The sequence below is a fragment of the Capricornis sumatraensis genome, chromosome 2 (genome assembly GCF_032405125.1).
Source record: "Capricornis sumatraensis isolate serow.1 chromosome 2, serow.2, whole genome shotgun sequence".
In the NCBI taxonomy this organism is placed as follows: Eukaryota; Metazoa; Chordata; class Mammalia; order Artiodactyla; family Bovidae; genus Capricornis; species Capricornis sumatraensis.
In genome coordinates this window covers 134,303,556-134,325,930 of record NC_091070.1, presented here as the reverse complement: position 1 = coordinate 134,325,930, position 22,375 = coordinate 134,303,556, and the positions used below count along the sequence as shown (strand labels likewise).

At 39.7% G+C, this 22,375-nt stretch overlaps 1 protein-coding gene across 2 annotated transcripts; it reads left to right on the top strand.

Moving 5' to 3' along the window:
- Positions 1–1,907: 1,907 nt before the first annotated feature.
- RBM15 (RNA binding motif protein 15) lies at positions 1,908–8,984 on the top strand. 2 transcript variants are annotated; one of them, XM_068964708.1, is made up of 2 exons: positions 1,908–4,770; positions 8,032–8,984. In XM_068964708.1, the coding sequence occupies exons 1-2, from the start codon at positions 1,908–1,910 to the stop codon at positions 8,142–8,144; spliced, it is 2,976 nt and encodes a 991-aa protein (XP_068820809.1). In that variant the 3' UTR covers positions 8,145–8,984. The 2 variants fall into 2 exon arrangements, with proteins under 2 accessions (XP_068820809.1, XP_068820810.1); XM_068964709.1 differs by having other exon boundaries at positions 1,908–4,774; positions 8,789–8,984.
- The last annotated feature ends 13,391 nt before the right edge of the window (positions 8,985–22,375 follow it).

Genomic DNA, 22,375 nt, shown 5'->3' with positions numbered 1-22,375 from the left:
TTGATGGACATGAGTTTGGGTAAATTCAGGGAGTTGGTGATGGACAGGGAGGCCTGGCGTGCTGCGATTTATGGAGTCGCAGAGTCGGACATGACTGAGCGACTGAACTGAACTGAAACACTTTTCAGTCTCTAAAAGTTTCAAAGTTTAGGTTTCAGTTTGGGGGACCTAGTTACCTCAAAAGATGTCATGTTTAAAAACATGTCACATTGTCTCCTACAGATAGAATCTTGAGAGATGCAGTTGCAGAAAGGATCTATACAAGAATCCCCTTTCCTCTGCCCAGAGGACATGAGGAGGAATGCATAAAAGCTTAGCCTTGTGATGAACTCAACACTACCTCCCTTCATCGGATAGAAACTGTACGTTTTCTCAACTCGGTATCACCAGCACCCCGCACAAGAGCTTTACTGTCTGACACAATGAAGGTCTATGGAAAGAAATTTGGGTTTTAAAGCGGCAAATGATTTTCAGAGTCAAAAGAGATGGACTTAGATAGCAAGGTGACTGTTCTACCCTGTTCTGAAGGTGAGGGCACGTACAAGAAACCACAGGAAAAAACGCGACACATCTGCAGGGAGCAAAGTACATTCATTTCATTCGATTATTTACCAGGGAAGGTTGTTAACATATAAAAATCTAACGCAGCTATATTATCGGACGACAAAACCCCAAATCTACGTGAACTTGCAACACAAATCAGGAAGCTCAGACTCGTCCGTCGTGGCCCGAGTCCCCACCCTGCCTATAGGAGTCGAAACTGGAAGCTTCAGTCTCTCTTTTTCCTAGGTTACCCCAGGACACTCGGGCGGGAATGAATCGCACCGAGCAATGCCGACTTCCAAGCCTGGGCTAAGCACCGGCTCCAGAGCTGCGGGACCCCAAAGGCCTGAGCTCAGCTTACGACCCGCCCCGCCCCCGGGCGTTAGTGTGACCCGGCCGTTCCTGAACTGTGAACCTGGCCCTACCGGCGCCGCGGGCCCCAGAGCGTTTTCTTGCGTACGGTGGGTGGGGCTTTTAAAGGCCGTTCACGCAAAGGCCAACGGCGCTAAGATGGTGTCCGCTGGGCGCCCCGGGACGGTTTCCTGAAGGATTCGCGGGCCCAACGGTGGGAGGGAAGAGGCAGAAGCCCAGCGCCTGGTCCCACACAGGTAGGAGGTAGGGAGCCTAGAAGTTCTGAGGTCCGAGGGCCAAACCCCAACCAAGTACGCCGTGGGAGCGAACAAATGTTGGAAAGGAAAACGCTGAACGCAGAAAGGCGGAACTGTCTCATGGTCACCATTTCGCGACGTCTAAGTGACGTCGCACAGCAAGCACGTATTCTAGTCTTTCACCTTCAGACAGCCTCCTCATTGTAAGAGCCTACGCCTTTAAGCGAGTGATGGACAGTTATTTCGGCCTATCAACTTCATCGTCAACATCCAATCAGATTTAAACTTCTTTCAGCCGCCGGAGGAGTTGGAAGAAAGGCATCGAAAGAGGGAGCTTTCTCTCTCTCGCGAGATCGCTGTGAGCCGGCCTCTCAGGAAAAAAAAAAATGCTAGAACATATGGCTTGACTTCCCAAATAGTAGGTTAAAGGACGGGGTCATAAACCAATGAAAGTTATGAGGAGGCGGGATCACTGCTTTCGCCCCGCAAGAAGTACCGTTAGAGGACAGACTTTTTGTCCAATCAACGCCTCCAGACTTTGGGTCAGGTGACCATCGAGTACAAGGGGCGGAGCTACAGTCTGGCGCGAGGAACCGTTAAGATGGACAACGAATATAACCAATGAGGTACTCTGACTAGGGCGTTGGGAACCCAATAACAGTGGTTGGGCGGGCGCCTTCCCGGAGCGCGGGGAGATGTAAAGACAGACAAATAGTTTTCCCAATGAGACTGTAGAAGAGCGAAGCTAATTGACCAATGAAGACTGCGGGGCGGGACCCTCTGCCGCGGCAGAGTCCAAGATGGCGGCGTGCGGTTCCGCTGTGTGAAACCAGCGCGGGGCGGCGGGTTAGTCAGTTCCGCGGAGAAGATCTCCGACGCCCCGCTACCATGAAGGGAAAAGAGCGCTCTCCGGTCAAGCCGAAACGCTCCCGTGGTGGTGAGGATTCGACTTCCCGCGGGGAGCGGAGCAAGAAGTTAGGGGGCTCTGGTGGCAGCAATGGGAGCAGCAGCGGAAAGACCGACGGCGGCGGCGGGTCGCGGCGCAGCCTTCATCTGGACAAGTCTAGCAGCCGAGGTGGTAGCCGCGAGTACGACACCGGAGGGGGCAGCTCCAGTAGCCGCTTGCATAGTTACAGCTCCCCAAGCACCAAAAATTCCTCGGGCGGGGGCGAGTCGCGCAGCAGCTCCCGGGGTGGAGGCGGGGAGTCACGTTCCTCTGGGGCCGCCTCTTCGGCTCCTGGCGGCGGCGATGGCGGGGAATACAAGACACTGAAGATAAGCGAGTTGGGGTCCCAGCTGAGTGACGAAGCAGTGGAGGACGGATTGTTTCACGAGTTTAAACGCTTCGGTGATGTAAGTGTCAAAATCAGTCATCTCTCGGGTTCTGGCAGCGGGGATGAGCGAGTAGCCTTTGTGAACTTCCGGCGGCCAGAGGACGCGCGGGCGGCCAAGCATGCCAGAGGCCGCCTAGTGCTCTATGACCGGCCTCTGAAGATAGAAGCTGTGTATGTGAGCCGGCGCCGTAGCCGCTCCCCTTTAGACAAAGATTCCTATCCTTCTTCAGCCAGTGTGGTCGGGTCCTCTGTAGGTGGTCACCGGCACCCCCCTGGAGGAGGTGGTGGAGGCCAGAGATCACTTTCCCCTGGTGGTGCAGCCTTAGGATACAGAGACTACCGGTTGCAGCAGTTGGCCCTTGGCCGCCTGCCCCCTCCACCTCCGCCACCACTGCCCCGAGACCTGGAGAGAGAGCGAGACTACTCGTTCTATGAGAGAGTGCGCCCAGCCTACAGTCTTGAGCCAAGGGTGGGAACTGGAGCAGGTGCCGCTCCTTTCAGAGAAGTAGATGAGATCTCACCCGAGGATGATCAGCGAGCTAACCGGACGCTTTTCTTGGGCAACCTAGACATCACTGTGACAGAGAGTGATCTAAGAAGGGCTTTTGACCGTTTCGGAGTCATCACAGAGGTAGACATCAAGAGGCCTTCTCGGGGCCAGACCAGTACCTATGGCTTTCTCAAATTTGAAAATCTAGATATGTCTCACCGGGCCAAACTGGCGATGTCTGGCAAAATTATCATTCGGAATCCTATCAAAATTGGCTATGGCAAAGCTACACCGACCACCCGCCTTTGGGTAGGTGGCCTGGGTCCTTGGGTGCCCCTTGCTGCCCTGGCACGGGAGTTTGACCGATTTGGCACCATACGCACCATTGACTACCGCAAAGGTGATAGTTGGGCATATATCCAGTACGAAAGCCTGGATGCAGCTCATGCTGCTTGGACCCACATGAGGGGCTTCCCACTTGGTGGCCCAGATCGTCGCCTTAGAGTAGACTTTGCAGACACAGAACATCGTTACCAGCAGCAATATCTGCAGCCTCTGCCGTTAACTCATTATGAACTGGTGACAGATGCTTTTGGACACCGGGCACCGGACCCTTTGAGGGGTGCTCGGGATAGGACACCACCCTTACTGTACAGAGATCGTGATAGGGACCTTTATCCTGACTCTGATTGGGTTCCACCCCCACCCCCAGTCCGTGAACGCAGCACTCGGACTGCAGCTACGGCTGTGCCTGCTTATGAGCCACTGGATAGCCTGGATCGCAGGCGGGATGGCTGGTCGTTGGACCGGGACAGAGGTGACCGAGATCTGCTCAGCAGCAGAGACCAACCTAGGAAGCGAAGGCTGCCTGAGGAGAGTGGGGGTCGGCATCTGGATAGGTCCCCAGAGAGTGACCGTCCACGAAAACGTCATTGCGCGCCTTCTCCTGACCGCAGTCCAGAATTGGGCAGTAGCCGGGATCGCTACAATAGCGACAACGATCGATCTTCCCGTCTTCTCTTGGAAAGGCCCTCTCCAATCAGAGACCGACGAGGTAGTTTGGAGAAGAGCCAGGGTGACAAGCGAGACCGTAAAAACTCCGCATCAGCTGAACGGGATAAGAAGCACCGGACAACTGCTTCCACGGAGGGTAAAAGCCCTTTGAAAAAAGAAGATCGGCCTGACGGGAGTGCATCCAGCACCAGCACTGCTTCATCGAAGCTGAAGTCCCCTTCCCAGAAACAGGATGGGGGGACCGCCCCTGCAGCAGCAGCATCTCCCAAACTCTGTTTGGCCTGGCAGGGCATGCTTCTGTTGAAGAACAGCAACTTTCCTTCCAACATGCATCTGTTGCAGGGTGACCTCCAGGTGGCTAGTAGTCTTCTTGTGGAGGGCTCAACTGGAGGCAAAGTGGCCCAGCTCAAGATCACTCAGCGTCTTCGTTTGGACCAGCCCAAGTTGGATGAAGTAACGCGACGCATCAAAGTGGCAGGGCCCAATGGTTATGCTATTCTTCTGGCTGTGCCTGGAAGTTCTGATAGCAAGTCTTCTTCCTCAGCCACATCAGACACTGCCACCTCTACTCAGAGGCCACTTAGGAACCTCGTGTCCTACTTAAAGCAAAAGCAGGCTGCTGGGGTGATCAGCCTCCCTGTGGGGGGCAACAAAGACAAGGAAAACACCGGAGTCCTTCATGCCTTTCCACCCTGTGAGTTCTCCCAGCAGTTCCTGGATTCCCCTGCCAAGGCACTGGCCAAATCTGAAGAAGATTACCTGGTCATGATCATTGTCCGTGGTGCGTCTTAAAGTCCATGTGTAACTTGTATTTAGTACTTTGACATGGTTCCTGTTTTGTGATGTGTAATGGGATACAGCATCGGATGAAAATTTCTTTTTAATTAGTTGTTTAGTTTTAGGTTTTTTCTTTTTTATATTTTTATAAACCTCTTTAAAAAATAGAAGTCAGGAGAGTTTAGCTATTATTTTAAGTGAAAGGACTCCCCTAAAGGTAGCAGGCAAGTGGTTTACTTTAATTAGGAGTTTCCACTCTTATGTGTAACTGTTTTCCTCTTTTTCTGCGAATTTTTTTTCTTTTTTAATCTTGAACTTAAAAAAATCCTCAAAATTACAAAACCAGAAATTTGAAAAGTTAGCATTTGAAAAACAAAGAGCCCACTAGCTGTAAAAAGATAATACACACCTAAAAATGACTGATTGGTAGGTCGGTAAATAATTCCTGTACCAGAAATATTATTTGTGTGGCTGAAATTTGAGCAGGGATCTCAGAAGTATAAGCTGGTAAAGCATACATAAAACGTTGCAATTACTTTAATCAGGTATTTGAGTATTTTTCTTAAATGGTGTGTTCCCAAGAGCTTGCTTTAGCATATATGTTTTTACCATTAGTTTTTGAGTTCTGTATCCCATATATGCACTTTTGGTTTGTAGCTGTTCAGTAAAAATAGAGGAGTGTGTTACAAACCACGTTGTCTTTTCCTTACACTAGTATGCAGGAAGTGAGTAGGTGCTTTTAAAATCACAATTCTTTGGTCAGTTATTGGTGTGTGGTGGTGTTTTCACTGACTTTCAGAGGGGTATAGCAGGTACAGTTCTAATTGTTGCAAATTTCAAAACTTGTGTTTTTCATCAGAGGTGAGTTTTTATTTTTGTATTCACCCAAATTTCTGACTTCAGTAATAGAAAGAAGAGTTGTCTGCAGGCTCATAAGTCATCCTTTTATTTCAGTGGGCATTAATCACCCATATCTGGATTGCAGAATTTTTTTAAAGTCATTGTGAAATACTTTTGACATACTCTAAAAATTTTGCTTGGATTTTAATTTTCATATTTAAACAGCGATGACTTCACATTATTGAAAGTATTTTGAGTATCTTTGAAGTTTTGTGTTTATATTTTCGCTGGTGTCCAGCCACAGAGAATTGAAATAATCAGTTTAGGAAAACCGTTTTTTAGTGGTTTATTTTCTCAGAGACCTGAAATTAGTATAAAATAATTTAGCCCACCTCCACATTTTTTTCCAAAACTGAAGATTATCAATTTCTGATTCTTAACAAGAGCTTTTGCTGCTTAACATTAATTCATGGTTTCCTTGTCTTTTTAATTTTCCTCCTCCACCCCCAACCCCTAGTTTCTCAGGTCGTTGGTAAGTGTATTTTCCCCTGTGGTTTAAATGTTGAGGACTTTAGCTAAAGCCCTTGATATTTAATTATGATTAGAAACTTGAGGACCTTTGGATCATGGTCATGTATCTATGCTATGTAAGTGACTTACTGAAAGCCTGGCAGAACTCAACTGTTTTCTTTCTGTTATCAAAGCTGATAGTTTTAAAATAGCACCAATAATAACCCAGGAAAACGTCATGTAATTTTTAATTGTCCGTTATGACAGGTGTCTAATGCATGTTAGCATGAAAGCCTCATCACTGCTGTGTCATCCTTTTTAGTTTTCACTATGCATTTATAAGTTTTCTTTGTAAGTTTGGAGACTTTTGTGTTTTTTGTTTTTAAACTGGAAAAACTAGCCATTTTGAGAGAAGGAAGATAATAGGCTATGAGCACAGAGGTCCTTGGTGTGCCTGTAGGGAAAATACCTGAAGTCCTACAATGAACACTTTTGGTCCTTTTGCTTTTAAAAAACTGCTTGACACGCTAATATGGAATAGACACCTGTTCAGAAACTTATGTCAGTGTGCAGTCTATGCATAAATAAATGGGGTCAAAGTACAGTTTGTGGCTAGATACATTTTTTCCAGTTTAAATAGTCTCACTAACCATTAACTTTTGAATACCTTTTGATAAGATGGCTGGACAAATGATTTTACTCTTAGTGAAGTCCTTGATACCTAATTTTACTCTAATCCAAAGTGTATGTGGCTTTCTTTTTTTTTTTTTAAGTTGATATGCCAGCTTATCGAAGAGTAGAGTACTGTGGGTTTTGCTCCATGTTTGTTTGATTCTTTATCTGACATCGTGGCTTTTGTTAGATCTGGGCAATTTGTGCTTCAGTGTTTTTGAAACAATGGCTTGATACCATTTCTAAATGTATGTATTATAACAAAATTATGTTTAGTTTGGTGCTTACCTACAGAGTGCCATCATTTGGATGAATCTTATTTGTGTTGCTCATTCTATTGTTCAGGTTTATAACATTGGTAAACTATCTACCTAAACTTAAGAGTGGAATGAAAGCATTTGTCTAAAACAATCTGGTTCTAATTCTCACTAGCCAGAATTTGTAATCTCAACATTGGATGTTCTTTGTGACAGCCAGTTGTTTCTTTTGCTTTTATTTTTTTTTTAAATGTATTTGTTTAATTGATTTTTCTGGAACTCGAGTTCAAATGAATGGAATTTCTTAAGTATATCATTAAATGACTCATTAAGTATTACTGGTAAAAAAAGAACCATCAAGCTAATTTAGATTTTTAATCACAATTTCAAAGTTTATGAAAAATTAATCATTCAGCTCCTAGCCAATTTATTTTTAGTGTTATTTTGTTGGTTGTTACTGGAATTCCTATAAAGAGTTTTCCACGAAAAAATTTAAATTCCTGGTTTGAGATGTCTGTTTTGACTGACCCGAGAGTAAGCAGAGTTTCCCCTTTAAGGATTACATCTTAAAACGTCCGTCCTTTGGCTGATAATAAGTTTTTGTCACATTTTGAAGGTAATATGTTCTGGCCCTTAGCTCAGTTAGACCACTTGAGGTACAATAGCAAAAGTAAGGGGTGTGTTGCTTTCAGAGTCTAACACTTGTTTAGTTTATTTAAAAACTGTTTTACGAGCAGATTTTCACTGACAGTTTTGTTGTTGTTATTTTGTGTTTTTAATTTTTTTTAATAGTTTCTTCAGACAGTGAAATTGCTCATTACGCAGGTGCAGCTTAAACTGCAGTTTGGGTCCATATAGGAACCATTCACCAAAAACTCTGTGGTAACAGAACTAGGAAATCCTCTTGAGAAGAGGGCCTTAATGACCTTTTTGTGAAAAAGTTTTTGGAGAGAATTTCGGGACTTTTTTTTCTATCTCTGCCACAGTATTTGGTTTGGAGATAGGAGTTAGGTATGAGAACAGGAAGAGAAATGGAGCTGACCCTATTAACATTCTGGTTATAGTGATGTGCCTAAAGGGAGAAAATGATTTCAGGTGACCACAGTGAACTGTCTAGCTTAATGAAGTTTTATATGTATGATTTAAACAGTTGGAAAGTTAAAGTCCCACAGTGTTCTTTGGCTGTTTAGCGATTGTATGAGTGTTTTAAAGAAAATAACAGCTGCTGTCTTTGGTAACATAAATGAAGGTGGATTTTTAAAAGGTTTTGTATCTTGACCCCTGTCTACAATAATGGAGTAGGTCTGTATTACTCCATATAAATTACAGAATGAAAATAGAGGGGGTATAAGTTTGACTAAACTCTACCTTTTTATAATTTCATTTTTTTTAACTTATATGGAATATATTGATTGTAAATTGATTATAAATTTGATTTTTTCTGAAATTTTTTTGACATGTTTTACTCAGTTACATGAGTACAAAGGATATTTTCAGTCCTATAATCCTTAATTGCAGTCTTTAAAAAAAAAATTCACCCTATTCTACTTGTTGTCTGTTCACAGTAAGTTCATTTCAAGGCTTGTGCCAGTGGGTATTATTGGTGCTTTTTGAAGTCAAGGTGGATTGTCCAGGAAGGTCTTGTTAATGTTATGTTCATCTATAATGGCATAGGGGAAATATATATATTTTTAATATTGTAAACATTTGTACTGAATAACCTTTTTTTCCCCCCCCCGCAAGCAAAACTGGTGAACAACGGATGAAGACATGGAATTCAAAGCTCTAATGGACCTTTTTGAAGAGAAGTTGTGGCTTATGTGAAGTTTACATGGGCCTCTTGATGGAAGAAAGCTAATCTGTTTAGTATTTGTGCATTTTACTAAAATGGCAGCTTAAAGTTGTGTATCTGCTATTGTGATGCCAATGCCGGTGTTTTAAGTGGAAAAAAAAATGACCTTGCTTTGTGCTGTGTACACAAGATTTCTGGAAAAGAAAAACCCTTTTTATGGCTCACACAGCTTAAAAGTAGCTGTCACTCAAACGTGCGCTCACAGTTGAGCTGCTTTTGTTTTATTCTAAATAAATTGTTTCTTTTGAGGAAAATGTTTTTCTGCCTGGAAGTGAATTGACGACAAACCTTTGACCCCTTTGTTTGCAGCTGAGGGGATACTTGCTGCTGCTCAGATCTTGTATGTCTTGAGCAAGAAGCAGGGAGACCATCATTTTGACTATCACAGTGTGTCAATTCTGAAGGATCACTAGTGTTACTGTGACCCCCTTTGTTTGCAGTGAAGGGGATCATTTGCTTCTCAGTCCTCAACTTGATGAGGAAATGGTGCTGTTTGCTGGCACGCAAGAAGCCGGGGCAAGCACCGTAAGCCTCACCACAGTGCACAAGTCTGGGGCTTTGCTGGTTTGAAGAGCCGGAGTTGCTGAATTTTAAGTTTTGATTTATTTTGTCCACCCATCACGTTTGGCCTTAGTTTCATTTTTAATTTGAAGAAAAGTTTGAAATTGCTTTATCTTGCACTTAACATTTGCACCAAATTGCCAAAAGAAGGAGAAATGCTCCGCTTGCTTTTTAAATGTTAATGATGATGTTAATAAAGCCTTTCCTGACATACTTGAGGAGCTCCTCCATCTTCAGGGGCTTCTTACCAGAGTTATGCAGTGATGGGTTTAGTTCTGAATGGATGAAGAGTTCCTGAGAGCTAGCGTTTGTAATTAGAACCATTACTTGGTATCTGTGCCTTATTTCACCTGTGGTTCCACATGCCTTGGATGTGCATGCACCGTGACGGTTTCATAGGTACGAACGCACACTCAGGCCCAGTCACTTCGGTTGGTAGTACAGATTGTGAGGAAAAAATGGAGGCATCCTTAAGGAGGAAAAAGTGTTTGCCTTTAGTTCCTGCATTATCCTGTACAGGGGCTCCTGATGTTTGGAAGCTGTTTCCAGTACAGGAGAACAACTCCCCTGTTTGCCGCAGGAGACTTCGGTGCACAGTGACAACGCTGGAATTCAAGAGGAAGCCAGCAGTGCTGCACCATTGGCTTCAGACACCACTGTTGTTTGCCAGTTTTAAACTTAATAGTTGCAGACGAAGACCACCTTGAAATGCAGGCTTGTTGGGCTTGTTTTGAATTTTAACCTCGGATGGAAGAGCCCTAGTGCTGTCTGTCTCCATGCGGGATGATGATTACTTAGGCAACAGGTGATTATCAACAAAGGATGCCACGCTTATACTCTGCAAGGTGGTGTTCCAGTGGCAAACAGCTGTATAAACTCTTATGAACAGGTAAGAGGGTTTTTAGAGGTCAAAAGCATTATGATTAACAGGGTGAGGGCTTTTAATGTTTGGGGATATATTTCTCTGATTTAGGCACTCTGCTGCTGTTACTAGCTTCCTCCCCTCACCAAAGTGTTATATTAACAAAGTTGTAGACCAGAACTTTTGTTCTTGGTGTTTTGATATATTTAAGTTTTAAAGTTTATTTTAACATTTGAAAAAATTCTTTTAAATGTGGGAGCCAAAGTGTTAAAATTCTGGTGATGAATTTGGACCTGTAAAAATCTGACGTTTTAACTGTAGCCTTCACTGTTATTGGTGATTCAGTGGTGCTGGAAGAACTCAACTGGTACAAACACTGATCTCTAAACCTCCAAGTTAAGAATATTTTAGTATATGTAGCAAGAAAGTGTATTATTGGACTGTGAGTGATAGATAATTTAGCCAAAATGGTTAATTTTTTTCTTTTTCCACAGGGAGATTTAATTATAACATTAGGTAGCTGCAATAAACTTAGGAAAGTGAATGGGCAGTGTTGAGTAAAATCTCTTAACCATTTTCATTGTCCATTTAGTGCTACTAACCTTCTGAGCCCTTCCAGCCCCTTCCTCTGTTATTAATCAAATGTGAGGGTTTGGCAGCTGAACACAAGCACAGCTTTTTAAATGTATAATACAATTTAGGTTTTCTTTGCTGTATTTTAAATGGGATCAAAAATTTTGAAGAGGATTTTTCTGTTTCATTAGATTCTTGTTTTTCATCTCTTTCCAAATGGGGAAAGTGAAGTACAGCAGTTTTCAGGTTCTCAGTATGTTGTTTTCAAGAATTTGTGAAACATCTGCTTATGAATTGACTGCCATTTAAAGCTTTGCTAAATGATCTGTCATGTACATTTCTTTAAGCTGTTTATTCCTGTTGGAAATGTTAATTTCCCGTGTATTTTCTTTCTCTGACTAGTCCATACTGAAAGCTCATTAAGTAGTTTTTCTAATTAGTTTAAAAAAAAAGAAAATCACTGTGGCAATTTGAGGAAAATTTTATTATACTCGAAACATATTCCTACATGTTTGGTATCTCAAGATCTCAGGCTTTATCTCAAGAAGAAAAAATATTGCAGACAGGGCATTTGTTTGGCATTTGTTTATTGTATATGTGATGCAAAATGGAAAGGTACACTTTTTTAAAATATAAATTTATTTATTTTAATTGGAGGTTAATTACTTTACAGTATTGTATTGTTTTTGCCATACATCAACATGAATCCACCACAGGGTACACTGTTTTTTGAAACCACTCAATGAAATCATTTTATTTCTACTTACACCATGAAGAAAAAAATATTAATTGGGTTGAGTGTTAGATCTAGAGTCCTTGTTTTATAAATTGGAAACTGCCCTTTTGGATTATATGTGTGGTTTCCCAGTGTCTTTTGTAGGATCTTGATTTAGGGTTCTGCTGTAAAAGAAATAGTTCCAAGAACATCTCTGAGTTCATTTTGAAGGATCTAGTTGTATTAAAATTGAAAATGGGGCTTACTCTGACTAGTAAAATAGCCTAGATTTTATAACTTGTCACTTCAGTAGCTTAAGTCACATTGTTGTTTACAAGTTGTTTATCTGAGGCAATAAATTTAATACTTATGTTTTGTACAGCATTTATTTTTCTTTTTGCAGTAGGATATATGATTATGGCTTATCTGACCATCACCTCTATCTCCCATTCCACTTTGCTATTTTTAAGCTTTCCTGGTTAAGAGCCTTTTACTTAAAAACTTGAATTATAACCTAGTTACAAGTTTTAAACAGAGTTGACTAATTTTATAAATTTAAGCAGAGTAAACAAAATTTCTTCAAACCTCAGACAAGCTTGTTGCTGAGAAGCAACCAAGATTTTAACCTTGAGGTAAAATTGTTTAACATGCTTCTGTTCCCAAATGTTATGTTATTAAGCATTCAGGTAGGATTCCTGTATAAATTAAATTCTGGCTGTATGTTAAGTAAGATTGACCATAGAGAAGAATGTATCAAATAGTCTCTACTCCTATGATTGGAGAAACTAGATAGAAACAGGGAAATAGTTAAATATTGGGGCAAGTTCATTGTTCAGGACAACCATGGGAGAAATGTCACAGGCCAATATTTGATTAATTGTCTTCTTACTGGCAATATGGGTATATGATTGAGTATGTGAACTTTTAAGCTGGGCTGATCATGAAAGAGTTTAAAAAATAATTTGTTAGAACCTAGAATGGTGGAGGGAGGTTGGAATTGAGATGTCAGTCTATCAAGCATGATTAATAATAATAGAGCAGCTTGTTGATATATGGGAAAGATTCAGGCTAAGTCTAGAAAACTAGTAATATGGTTGGGTCAGCAACAATAGGGAGTCCTGAAAGGCTGGTTTTAGGCAGGTGGGGAGTGAGGATGGATAGTTAGTTGAGGGATATGGATATAAAACAACAGTACTAATAGCAGTCATTTTTATTAGATACTTGAGACCAAGCATTCTGCCAAGTCCTTGACAAACATTGTCTCATCTACTTTTCACCACAGACCATACTCTCACAGTGATACAGCCAGGGTTCTAGGCCAGGCTTTTGTTCTAGCTAGGGCTTTTGGTCACTGTACTGTCATAACTCACTGTTTTCAGGAGACTGGGATGGGATTAAAGCTGCAAACCTGAGAAAATGTCTGGGTGGTGGATTTTATGAAGTTCTTGGGAAACATACAGGCCCTTTCTCCAACCCCAGAAATTGTGGGATTTGTTAGGACCAGCATGCATGGCCCAGGAGTCTTTGTTCTTTTACAAGCTCTCCAGGTAATTCTGATGTAGTAGTCTGTTCAGTGGTCGTAGGTTGAGCAGCATTGGTTAGAGAGGAAGAGTGTTGAAGTGTAAACTTGGGGTAGTGTCATATTAAGGCATGGGAAAAGAAGATGATGCCAGAAAAGAGTCTCAGGTAGGAGAACCAGAATAGTATTCAGATTGTGAAGCTGAGAGGAGCTTCCAGAAGATAAATTGAGAACTATTGAAAGGACAAGCAGAAGGAAGCAGCAGATGCCATGGAATTGAGCACTTAACATTGTCACAAGTAGTAGTTTTATTGTCATGTAATTATTTCCCCCAGATATTCAGTCTAAGTGTTTAATTTTACCTTATAACTGTGAAGAAGGGCTGCTGTTTAGTTTATGAAATGCTAAAGAGATACCAGAAAAGTTTTGTGGCTTAGCTAAGGGGTATATTGTCAGGAATTGATTGAGATATCCTTAAGTTTTCCGTTAATCTAAAAAATAATGTGATTGTAGTCTGTCTTGAAATTGAAAGTGATTTTGAGATTGAGTGTGTATGTACACATGTAAGTAATTTCTGTGAATGAACCATTACTTTTGTCTACTAACTTCTAACTAGGTTACTGATAGGCTGAATTGAGTGTATCTTTGGCTTGTAAATTGTTGAAAGATTTCCCATTTTGAATTATTGTTGCTGGGTTTATCTTCAGTTGGTGTAGCTAATTATTTAATACTTCAAATATTCAGGTACTTATTATGCATCAAGCAGTATTCTAGGTCTTGGGATTATATTGGTGAGGTCTTTATTTCTCATGGAGCTTATAACCAAAGAAAGTGAAGTGAAAGTCGCTCAGTCCTGTTAGACTCTTTGTGATCCCATGGACTGTACAGTTCATGGAATTCTCTAGGCCAGAATACTGGAGTGGGTAGCCTTACCCTTCTCCAAGGGATCTTCCCAACCCAGGGATCCAACCCAGGTCTCCCGCATTACAGGCAGATTCTTTACCAGCTGAGCCACAAGGGAAGCCCAAGAATATAGAATATCCCTTCTCCAGCTGATCTTCCTGACCCAGGAATCCAACTGGGGTCTCCTGCGTTGCAGGTGGATTCTTTACCAAGTGAGCTATCAGGAAAGGGAGGTCATAAACTAAGTTGGAGCCTTATTGCCAAGGATCAAGGGTTTCGATTGTGTTCTAAAGGTGAATGCAGAGGTTTTAAGCAAGGGGGTCAAGTGATTTGGTCAAGATTTGGCTACATATCTCAGGAAAGGAACAAATGTCTTTCAGATTTCTTTCAGTTATTCCCAAGATCTAGAACAGTGCCTGGTATATAGTAGATACTAAACTATTTGAAGAATTAGTTAATTAGCTATACAAATTGAAGACAAAGGCAGAATAAGTAGTTCAAAACAGGAAATCTTTCAACCATTAACACATCAAAAATAATATTTCCTTCAAAGATAGATTAGCATTTCAAATTCTCTGCAAGACTGTGAATATATTCTTGCTTAGAGATAAGCATTGTTCTTTTATTTAAATATTATAATAGAGATTTTATTTCTTTAGTCTCACAATTGTTGGCCATCCTGAGGTCTTCCTCATATAACCTCATTTTCTCAGCATGTCAGCTTTCTTTCTGCTTTCAGCAAGTTGTCACGACAGTTTACACTGTAGTCACATATAATTTCTGCTGTAACTCCAAAAAAGAGGCTAAATGAAAAACCCATACATAACCTTTTATTGCATTAATGTTCAGAGTAGAACTATTATTACAGGTAAAATGAACACTTTGAGGCACATATACATATATATTTTATTTCATGTTTTTAAGGAATTTTGGGGAAATTGTTTCATAAAATTTTTATTTTAGCATATAGAAACTGACTCAGTTTTGCCTTGCTCCCAAGATAATTGTATAGTTTATGTATATTCTTTTATAGAGAAACACTTCAATAAACTGCATTCTTTAGAATTCTTTTGTAGCAGAGGTCTCACACCTGGCTATGCATTAAAATCATGTGAGGAATTTTAATACCAGTAGCCAGGAGACTCATCTAGGTCCAGTGGGGTTCTGCCAAGGTGCTAGTGTTAAGTGCTCACCTGATTCTAGTGTGTAGCCAAGGTTGAGAATCACTGCTTGAGAGTCAAATTGTAAACTTACTGACCAACACATGCACAGTCAGCCTCTTAAAAATTGTTCAGACATCAGAACCAAAAACTTTCAGAGTGAATTTGGATTCAGTGCAGTGTGTATATTGTTTAGTCTTGTAGAATTTCTGCTGTTGAAAGTGCGATCCTCAGACCAGCAGTAATAGCATCACACAGAAGCTTGTTAAGAAATGTAGAACTGGAAGCCCTCACACAAACCTATTGAATGAACTCAGATTCCCCAAGTGATTCCTCTACTGGAAAGTTTGATAGGTACTTACTAATATGTAGATATATAAATGTTTAGGGTAGTAAAAGTTGGTGATTAGCATCTTATCCCTCATGCATAAGATTGTCAGATTTATGCTAAAGTAAAGGACATTTACTTTAAGAGTTAAAAAAATACATATTTTCATTAAGAAAAGTAGGTACAAGTGTTCATAGATAGTGAACTCTAGTGAACTCTAGTGAAAATTAGAAAATTACCAGAGGTCTCTGTCACCAAGACATGGGAGGGTTATCTGTTGTCTATCCTAGTTGGTTTGCTTGCTGAGTCACTTCAGTTGTGTCCGACTCTGTGCAACCCTTTGGACTGCCGCCTGACTGTCCCTGGGATTCTCCAGGCAAGAATACTGGAGTGGGTTGCCCTGCCCTCCTCCAGGGGATCTTCCCGACCCAGGGATTGAACCCATGTCTCTTGCATTGGCACGTGGGGTTCTTTACCAGTAGTACCACCTGGGAAGCCCATCCTACTTAGTTGGGTCTTGCTTATTTTGTTACATTTAAATATGTTTTTTCTCTCCCTCCCATTCTGTTCTAGTCCACTCTTTTCATTGTAAGATAGAGCATGTTCTTTTTTGATAGATACAGGTGAGAATATTTGAGACTGTACTGATAGGTGCCCCATAATTTAGGAGATTTGGTGGAGATGGATTCAGAGCTTTCTATGGCGAGCATAGATACGGACAGGATTGAGGAGTGGTTCCTGGTTGCTTTTGTTGTTTAGTCATAGTACAAAAGTAACTTCATTAAGAAACTGATTTTCCACACATAGCAATAAGAATCTAATGATGTTAAAGCTCACAGTGACAAGTAATAAAGATATATATTGAAGAGAATGGACCAGTGTGAATGTTCAGAAAATACTGTGAATTGCATGGTATCAATTTATTGCAGAAATGCTTTTTTAATGCCTAAGTTTTTAAGGTAAAAGATTCTAAAGTACATTAACCAAGCAGCCACGTTAATACCAAATGAGAAATTGCAGCCAGATTATTCTCATGTCTCATAGTTTTTCAATTGGCATGTATGTTTTAGAGGGATTTTTCATCAAGCACAGCAATGTCAGCATCTTTAGAAAACTTCTTTAGGGTTCATTTATGATTTATAGATTCCTCCTGAGACATGAGAATTGTTTATTTTTCAATGGAAATTTACCTGTATCCTTTATTTCTCCCAACAAATTTTACTTATGAAGTTTACCCTCTGCAGTGTTAAAAATCTTACTGAAAATTCATTCCACAAAAAGGAAGAAATTCATCTGAACTTTAAGGTTTGGTGGTTGAAAATACTTTATGTCTGTGATACATGAGTGTTCTTTAATACATTAGCTTAAAGGTATTGTGAACCTTCAAAGACACCTTTTCTTTTATTTGCTGCTTTTTAAGTGTAGAAGTGTCTGAAGCCCTAATTTAAAAAAAAAATTAACACATGGTGTTAGATCTACCCTCCTCTATTTTCTTTTAATAGCCAAGTTTAAAGGAGGGAGCATTTCAAGTATAGTAATTGGTTAAATGTCTCTTTTTCCTCCTGGGTTTCTTTTTAGGAACTACTGACAATCAAAAACCTATAGCCGACTTTGGGATATGGCTTTATTATTCAGCAACTAAAAGATGAGTTCTAATTGGCAGACTTCTGGCATTGGCACTTGTCCTTCTGTTTCTATAGAAACTGGGTTGGAAGTCAGAGCTGCACAAAGGGAAAGGGTAAGTTTCTTTTAAACTCCATATTTATAAACCCGTATCTTATTAACTGTGGCATGGTATCAGTTTTCACATAAGGATATATACGTTCATGAACTAGAACTCAAATATGAATTACTGATTTTTACTTGAGTGGAAACTGACATCAAGTCATTAAATGTAATAGGAGGGTTTAAATATGGATTTAATATTCTCATGACTCTGACTTCACATATCTTGAAGCAATGAACTCAGTATGATAATTCTCACATTTCAGCTATATCTAATTTCGGGGTGATAAAGTTGGTTTTTATCCTCTTAGATCACTCTGTTGTACTTTTCTGGTAAGTGAAAATTGGGGTATAATGCATACAGAGGACATTTTGAAAGTCTGCATGAATTACAAGTCTCTGGGACAAAGTCTGATTCTTTCCATTATAAAGCAGGTACTGTACTACTGACTAGTTTTTTTAGCCTGTCTCTTCTCTTAGCCAAACAGGATGAGATCGTCTGTTGGGCACATACATATGTTCTCATCCAGGCAGACACCCATTAATCGTAGAACCTAAGACACCTGCCACTTGGTGAGTCATCTTATTACTATGGCTTCAGAGGACTGTGCTGCATAGCTGGGGCATTTAGGCTTGAAATGGCTTAATCAAGTGTGGTAAAGTCCTCTGTTCTAGAGGTTGGTATATGTAAATAATTTATACTGAACTCTGACTAGCTTTGAGATATTGAAGGAAGGTTATGTTAGTTCTAACTCTTTAAAACTTATCTGTCATTTCCTTGGTCCTGAAATACTACTCTTAAAGGATAGATTTCTCTTTTCCTTGCTAAAAGAATGTTGATGTGTTGACACCAACCAAAGAAAGGGACATCTTGGCTTTATTTTGGCCCAGTTTGTCAGTTTTGTTAAAATAGTGTAAAAGTGAAAATTGGAATTTTTTGGGGGGGTGTGTTTGTTTATGTCGTGTCTGACTCTTGCGACCCATGGACTATAGCCTGCCAGCCTTCTTTGTCCGTGGGATTCTCCAAGCAAGAATACTGGGGTGGCTTGCCATTCACTTCTCCAGGAGATCTTCCCAACCTAGGGATTGAACCCAGGTCTCCTGCATTGCAGGCAGACGCTTTACCATCTGGCCACCAGGAAAGTTAATTCAGTTTTTGAAATTTCACTTCACAAGTTATTGATTAGTTAATGCCTGAAAGTGGATTTTCATTAAAAAGTGTATGCCTCTATTCCTTAAGTATTGCTGTGTATCCTATTTGTTTCTCTTTGCTTACTAGCCCTTGAATGATATAAAAGAAATTGAATTTGTGATTCTTGGTAAATGTGGCTTGAAGTATCCAGACATCCACATGTGTTATTACTCCTTGGTAAGAGTGGCCAACTTGTCCTAGTTTTAAAACTGAGAGTCCTACGTCCCAGGAACTCCCTGATTTCCAGGCAAGCCAGACAGTTGGCTCTGTCTGGAGCCCCATCTTATCCTCTGCATCTCTGAAGCAGCCTCACTAGGTTGTTACTGATCATTGTTTTGGATGAAAGTAGATTTTTATGATGTGTTAGTCAAAATGTACAAGACAGTAAGTTCTTTTTAGGAAATGATTGTTTTTATTTGTCTCAGTAATCCTAGGTAAACAATGCCAGCTTCCCTCTCATAGAAATAAAACATGAATTTTAATCTGATTTGTTTAAAAGATGATTCCAAGGCCTTTTTTTGTTTTTCATTTGTTTGTATATATGAAGACTATGGGTAATAAACATGAGACATTTAGGTAGATGCTTGTGGTGCATGAGTAGCCAAATGAGGCAAATATATGGACATAAAGCCTCATACAAGCTTTCTCTGTCTTAAGCGAATCACTCAAGGTTTTTAAAAAGTATTGGGCTTTGGTTTTAAATTTAGGTCCTCAGGTTTGGAGTCTGTTTCTTTTAAAAATTACATCTAAATTCAAATATTAATACACTGTGCTTTTTTTTTTTCTCCTCATGGAAAAAGCTAATTTTACAATTAGGCAAGTTTATGTACTAAGGAGCTGATTTTTTTGCAGATAAACAGCATCACATATGTTAATATCCCTAGATTATTTGAAAAATACCACAGATTATTTCAGTCCATTTAAATATAATTGTTTCTTTTATTAAGTTTTAAACTCATCATCAAAGAAGAAAAGCCAGGGGCTATGATCTAATCAACATTGTTAATTAGTATTCACAATTGGCTCCCTTAGGATTAGCTTTGTAACTTTAGACAAATAACTTGGTCTTAATTTGCTTTTGTTCCTTAGATATAAGATAGGAATATTAATAATTATCCATCTTCCTCACAGGATTGACATGATGCTGATGAAGTAATAGGTGGGAAAGAACGTTTAAAACTTAAAAGTACTATAAGGTAGAGTTTTAGTACCAGAAACAGTATTTCATGAACAGTGTATATAGACAATTCCTTTTACATTAATGGTATGGCATTTCTTAGAGTTAGAACCGCTGGAAACGGTTATCTTAATAGTTTTAAATAATTCAGTAAGTGTGAAGAAAGTATTGAACTTTTATGTTGAAAAGTTCCAACTGAACTTTTACATTCAGATTATCATGGCTCTACTAAATAAATATATATGTATTTATAGGTAATTCTTAAACTTTATAAACATTTCAACTAAAATTTTGTATTAAGGAATTATAAGTGGCCCGTACTTAAGCATGAGCTTCTTTGGTCAGGGTTGGTGAATACTGGAAGATTTTAAAATGTTCATTATTTTTTAATAACTACATTTTTCCTGTATTGTAACAGATGTTTTGTGGCTTTGTTTGTTTTGATTCTTAAATATTTTCCTCTTTTTCATTTCAACCTAGATATTAAAATGATGCCAATTTGAGTTAGAACAAATTTATTACAAGATAACTGCTTGCAATTAAATTAACTCCATAATCTTGTATACTGCCAAGAAGCCAAGATTGTCTAAAGGAAAGTGTAGGGTTTTCTGTTAGTTTGTGTTTAAGTTAGGACTCTACATACTGGGTGTTTAATTTCTCTGACCTTAGTTTTATTTATTTGTAAAATGGTCATCATAGTATTTTCTTCTAAGGGTTCTGAAGATTAAATATAAAATTTATCTGCCTCAGTGACTGGTATGTATTAGATGTTGATATAAGGTTATTCACCAGCCTACTTCTGCAAACACATGCGAAGTCTATTGTTTGTTTCCTCTTTGTCCCATGGGATATCTTTTTTTTTTTTTTGGCTGCACCCCACAGCATGTGGGATCTTAGTTCCCAGATCAGAGATCAAATCTGTGCCTCCTGCATTGGAAGGCAGAGTTGTAACCACTGGACCACCAGGGACCCTACACCCAACCCCCCTCCCACTTGGGATATCTTGAGAAAGGTGTACTCTTGCTTTTCTTGAAACCCTATATGTGTCGAGATAATATTTCTAGATTATAGTTACTTAAAAATGTGTTGACATCTTATAATATTGTTGTGTTCAAGGGCAGAAGTAAATAGGAACATTTTAAGTTAATTGTTAGTACAATGAGTACATTAGTTATGAAGTCTTTAGCTTTCTGTGGTCTGGGGATTCACCCTTTCTTGATCTACACCACCCAGATTTAGAGGAGCCTATTAACCACTGAGTAGGATGAAGAACTACTCAGTTGTGTTTGAGTCATGAAGCCTGGGTAAATCAGAATTCAACTTGGAGTTCGTTAGTTGGTTCTACTTTTACTGTTTTGTTATGTTTTTTGTTTTTGGCTGCACAGTGTACAGGATCTCAGTTCTCCAACCTGGGATTAAACCCAGGCCATGGTGGTGAAAGCCCAGAATCCTAACCACTAGTTCACCAGGGAACTCTGTTTAGTTGGTTCTACTTACAATGTATAGTTTGCTTTCATTGGAGAAAAGAATCTAGTTGTCCTAGGTAGTCAGTCTTTTAGAGAACTATTTTTGCTCAAAAGGGAATCTGGGGCGGATTAGAGTGGTTCCTAGTAAGTCACTGATTTTTTAAATCTTGTGTTTTGATGTAGAAAGAAGAAAGGAAATTGGTGGCTACTCTTTCTGAAGAGTTTTTTGCTTGGTACAAGTATATTTTCATTTAATCCTCATAGTGAGGTAGGTTGGTGGTATCCTCATATTACAGAGGAGGAAATTGGGACTCAAGAGCAGTTGAGTCCCAGTTTTCATGAAGAGCAGTTGAGTCCCTAATTTTCATGAAGTTACATAGTAACAAGTAGCAGAGCTTGGATTTATTATTATTCCTGTTTGTGTGAGGGGGTACTGTTTCTGACTATTCATATTGTCTTACATCTAAAATGTAAAAAGAATATTAGACATTAACATCTATGTGTAAAACCTGTACATTTCAAACATGACCAACTACAGTTTTTAAGATAACCTAGACTTGAACTCAGATAAATTTGGTTCCAAAATTGGTGCTGGGCCTGTTAATCTTGCAGACTGATGCCAGAGATTGACATATCAGCTCATATAGTGCTCTGTTAAAAGTCAGATGAGATTCCAGAGGAGAGAATGACTTCATGCTGCGAGAGGTTTTCCAGAAGCCTTTGGTGAGTCAGATTGTGAAGGATAAGCGAGACTGTCTGGTGGACAATGGCAAGCCATTGGGATTGCAACTGGTGGCACAAAGGTACATATAGAGAGTGGGAGAGTGCCACATTTTGGAGCTAAAACCAGGCTTTCATTTTGGATTTTTCTCTGTAGGGAATTAATATACTTTAAAGCAGAGAGGAATGGAAAGATGGAATAATGATAGTAATAACAGAAGCTGAAGGAGATTCTAGAGAGACTGGTATTGCAGAGAACACTAGGATGGTTTTTAAGAAAACATCTTAGTTTGTTTCCCATTAAGAGCCACCTATTCAACTTTCATATAAAACTTGTTCTAAAGTTGTGTCTACATAGTGAGCTTGATCATTTCAGATAATTAAATATAGTGAAAAAGTAACATTGGATGGATAGAAATAGTATTCAGAAACAATCTTGAAATAAAGTTTTCTTGTTTGGGTTTTTAGCAGTTCTTATTTATGTTTTATTGCACAGCAAAACATGTTTATTATAGAAAATTTAAGAAACAAAATTATGAAAAGAAAACAAAGGTTATCTCTAGTTATGAAGCAAACT

Bases quoted from the DNA above. Each gene is read 5' to 3' on its own strand.
- RBM15 (XM_068964708.1), top strand. From the start codon at position 1,908: ATGAAGACTGCGGGGCGGGACCCTCTGCCGCGGCAGAGTCCAAGATGG. The intron at 4,771-8,031 runs GTGCGTCTTAAA...TCTCTGCCACAG, and splicing joins GGTCATGATCATTGTCCGTG to TATTTGGTTTGGAGATAGGA.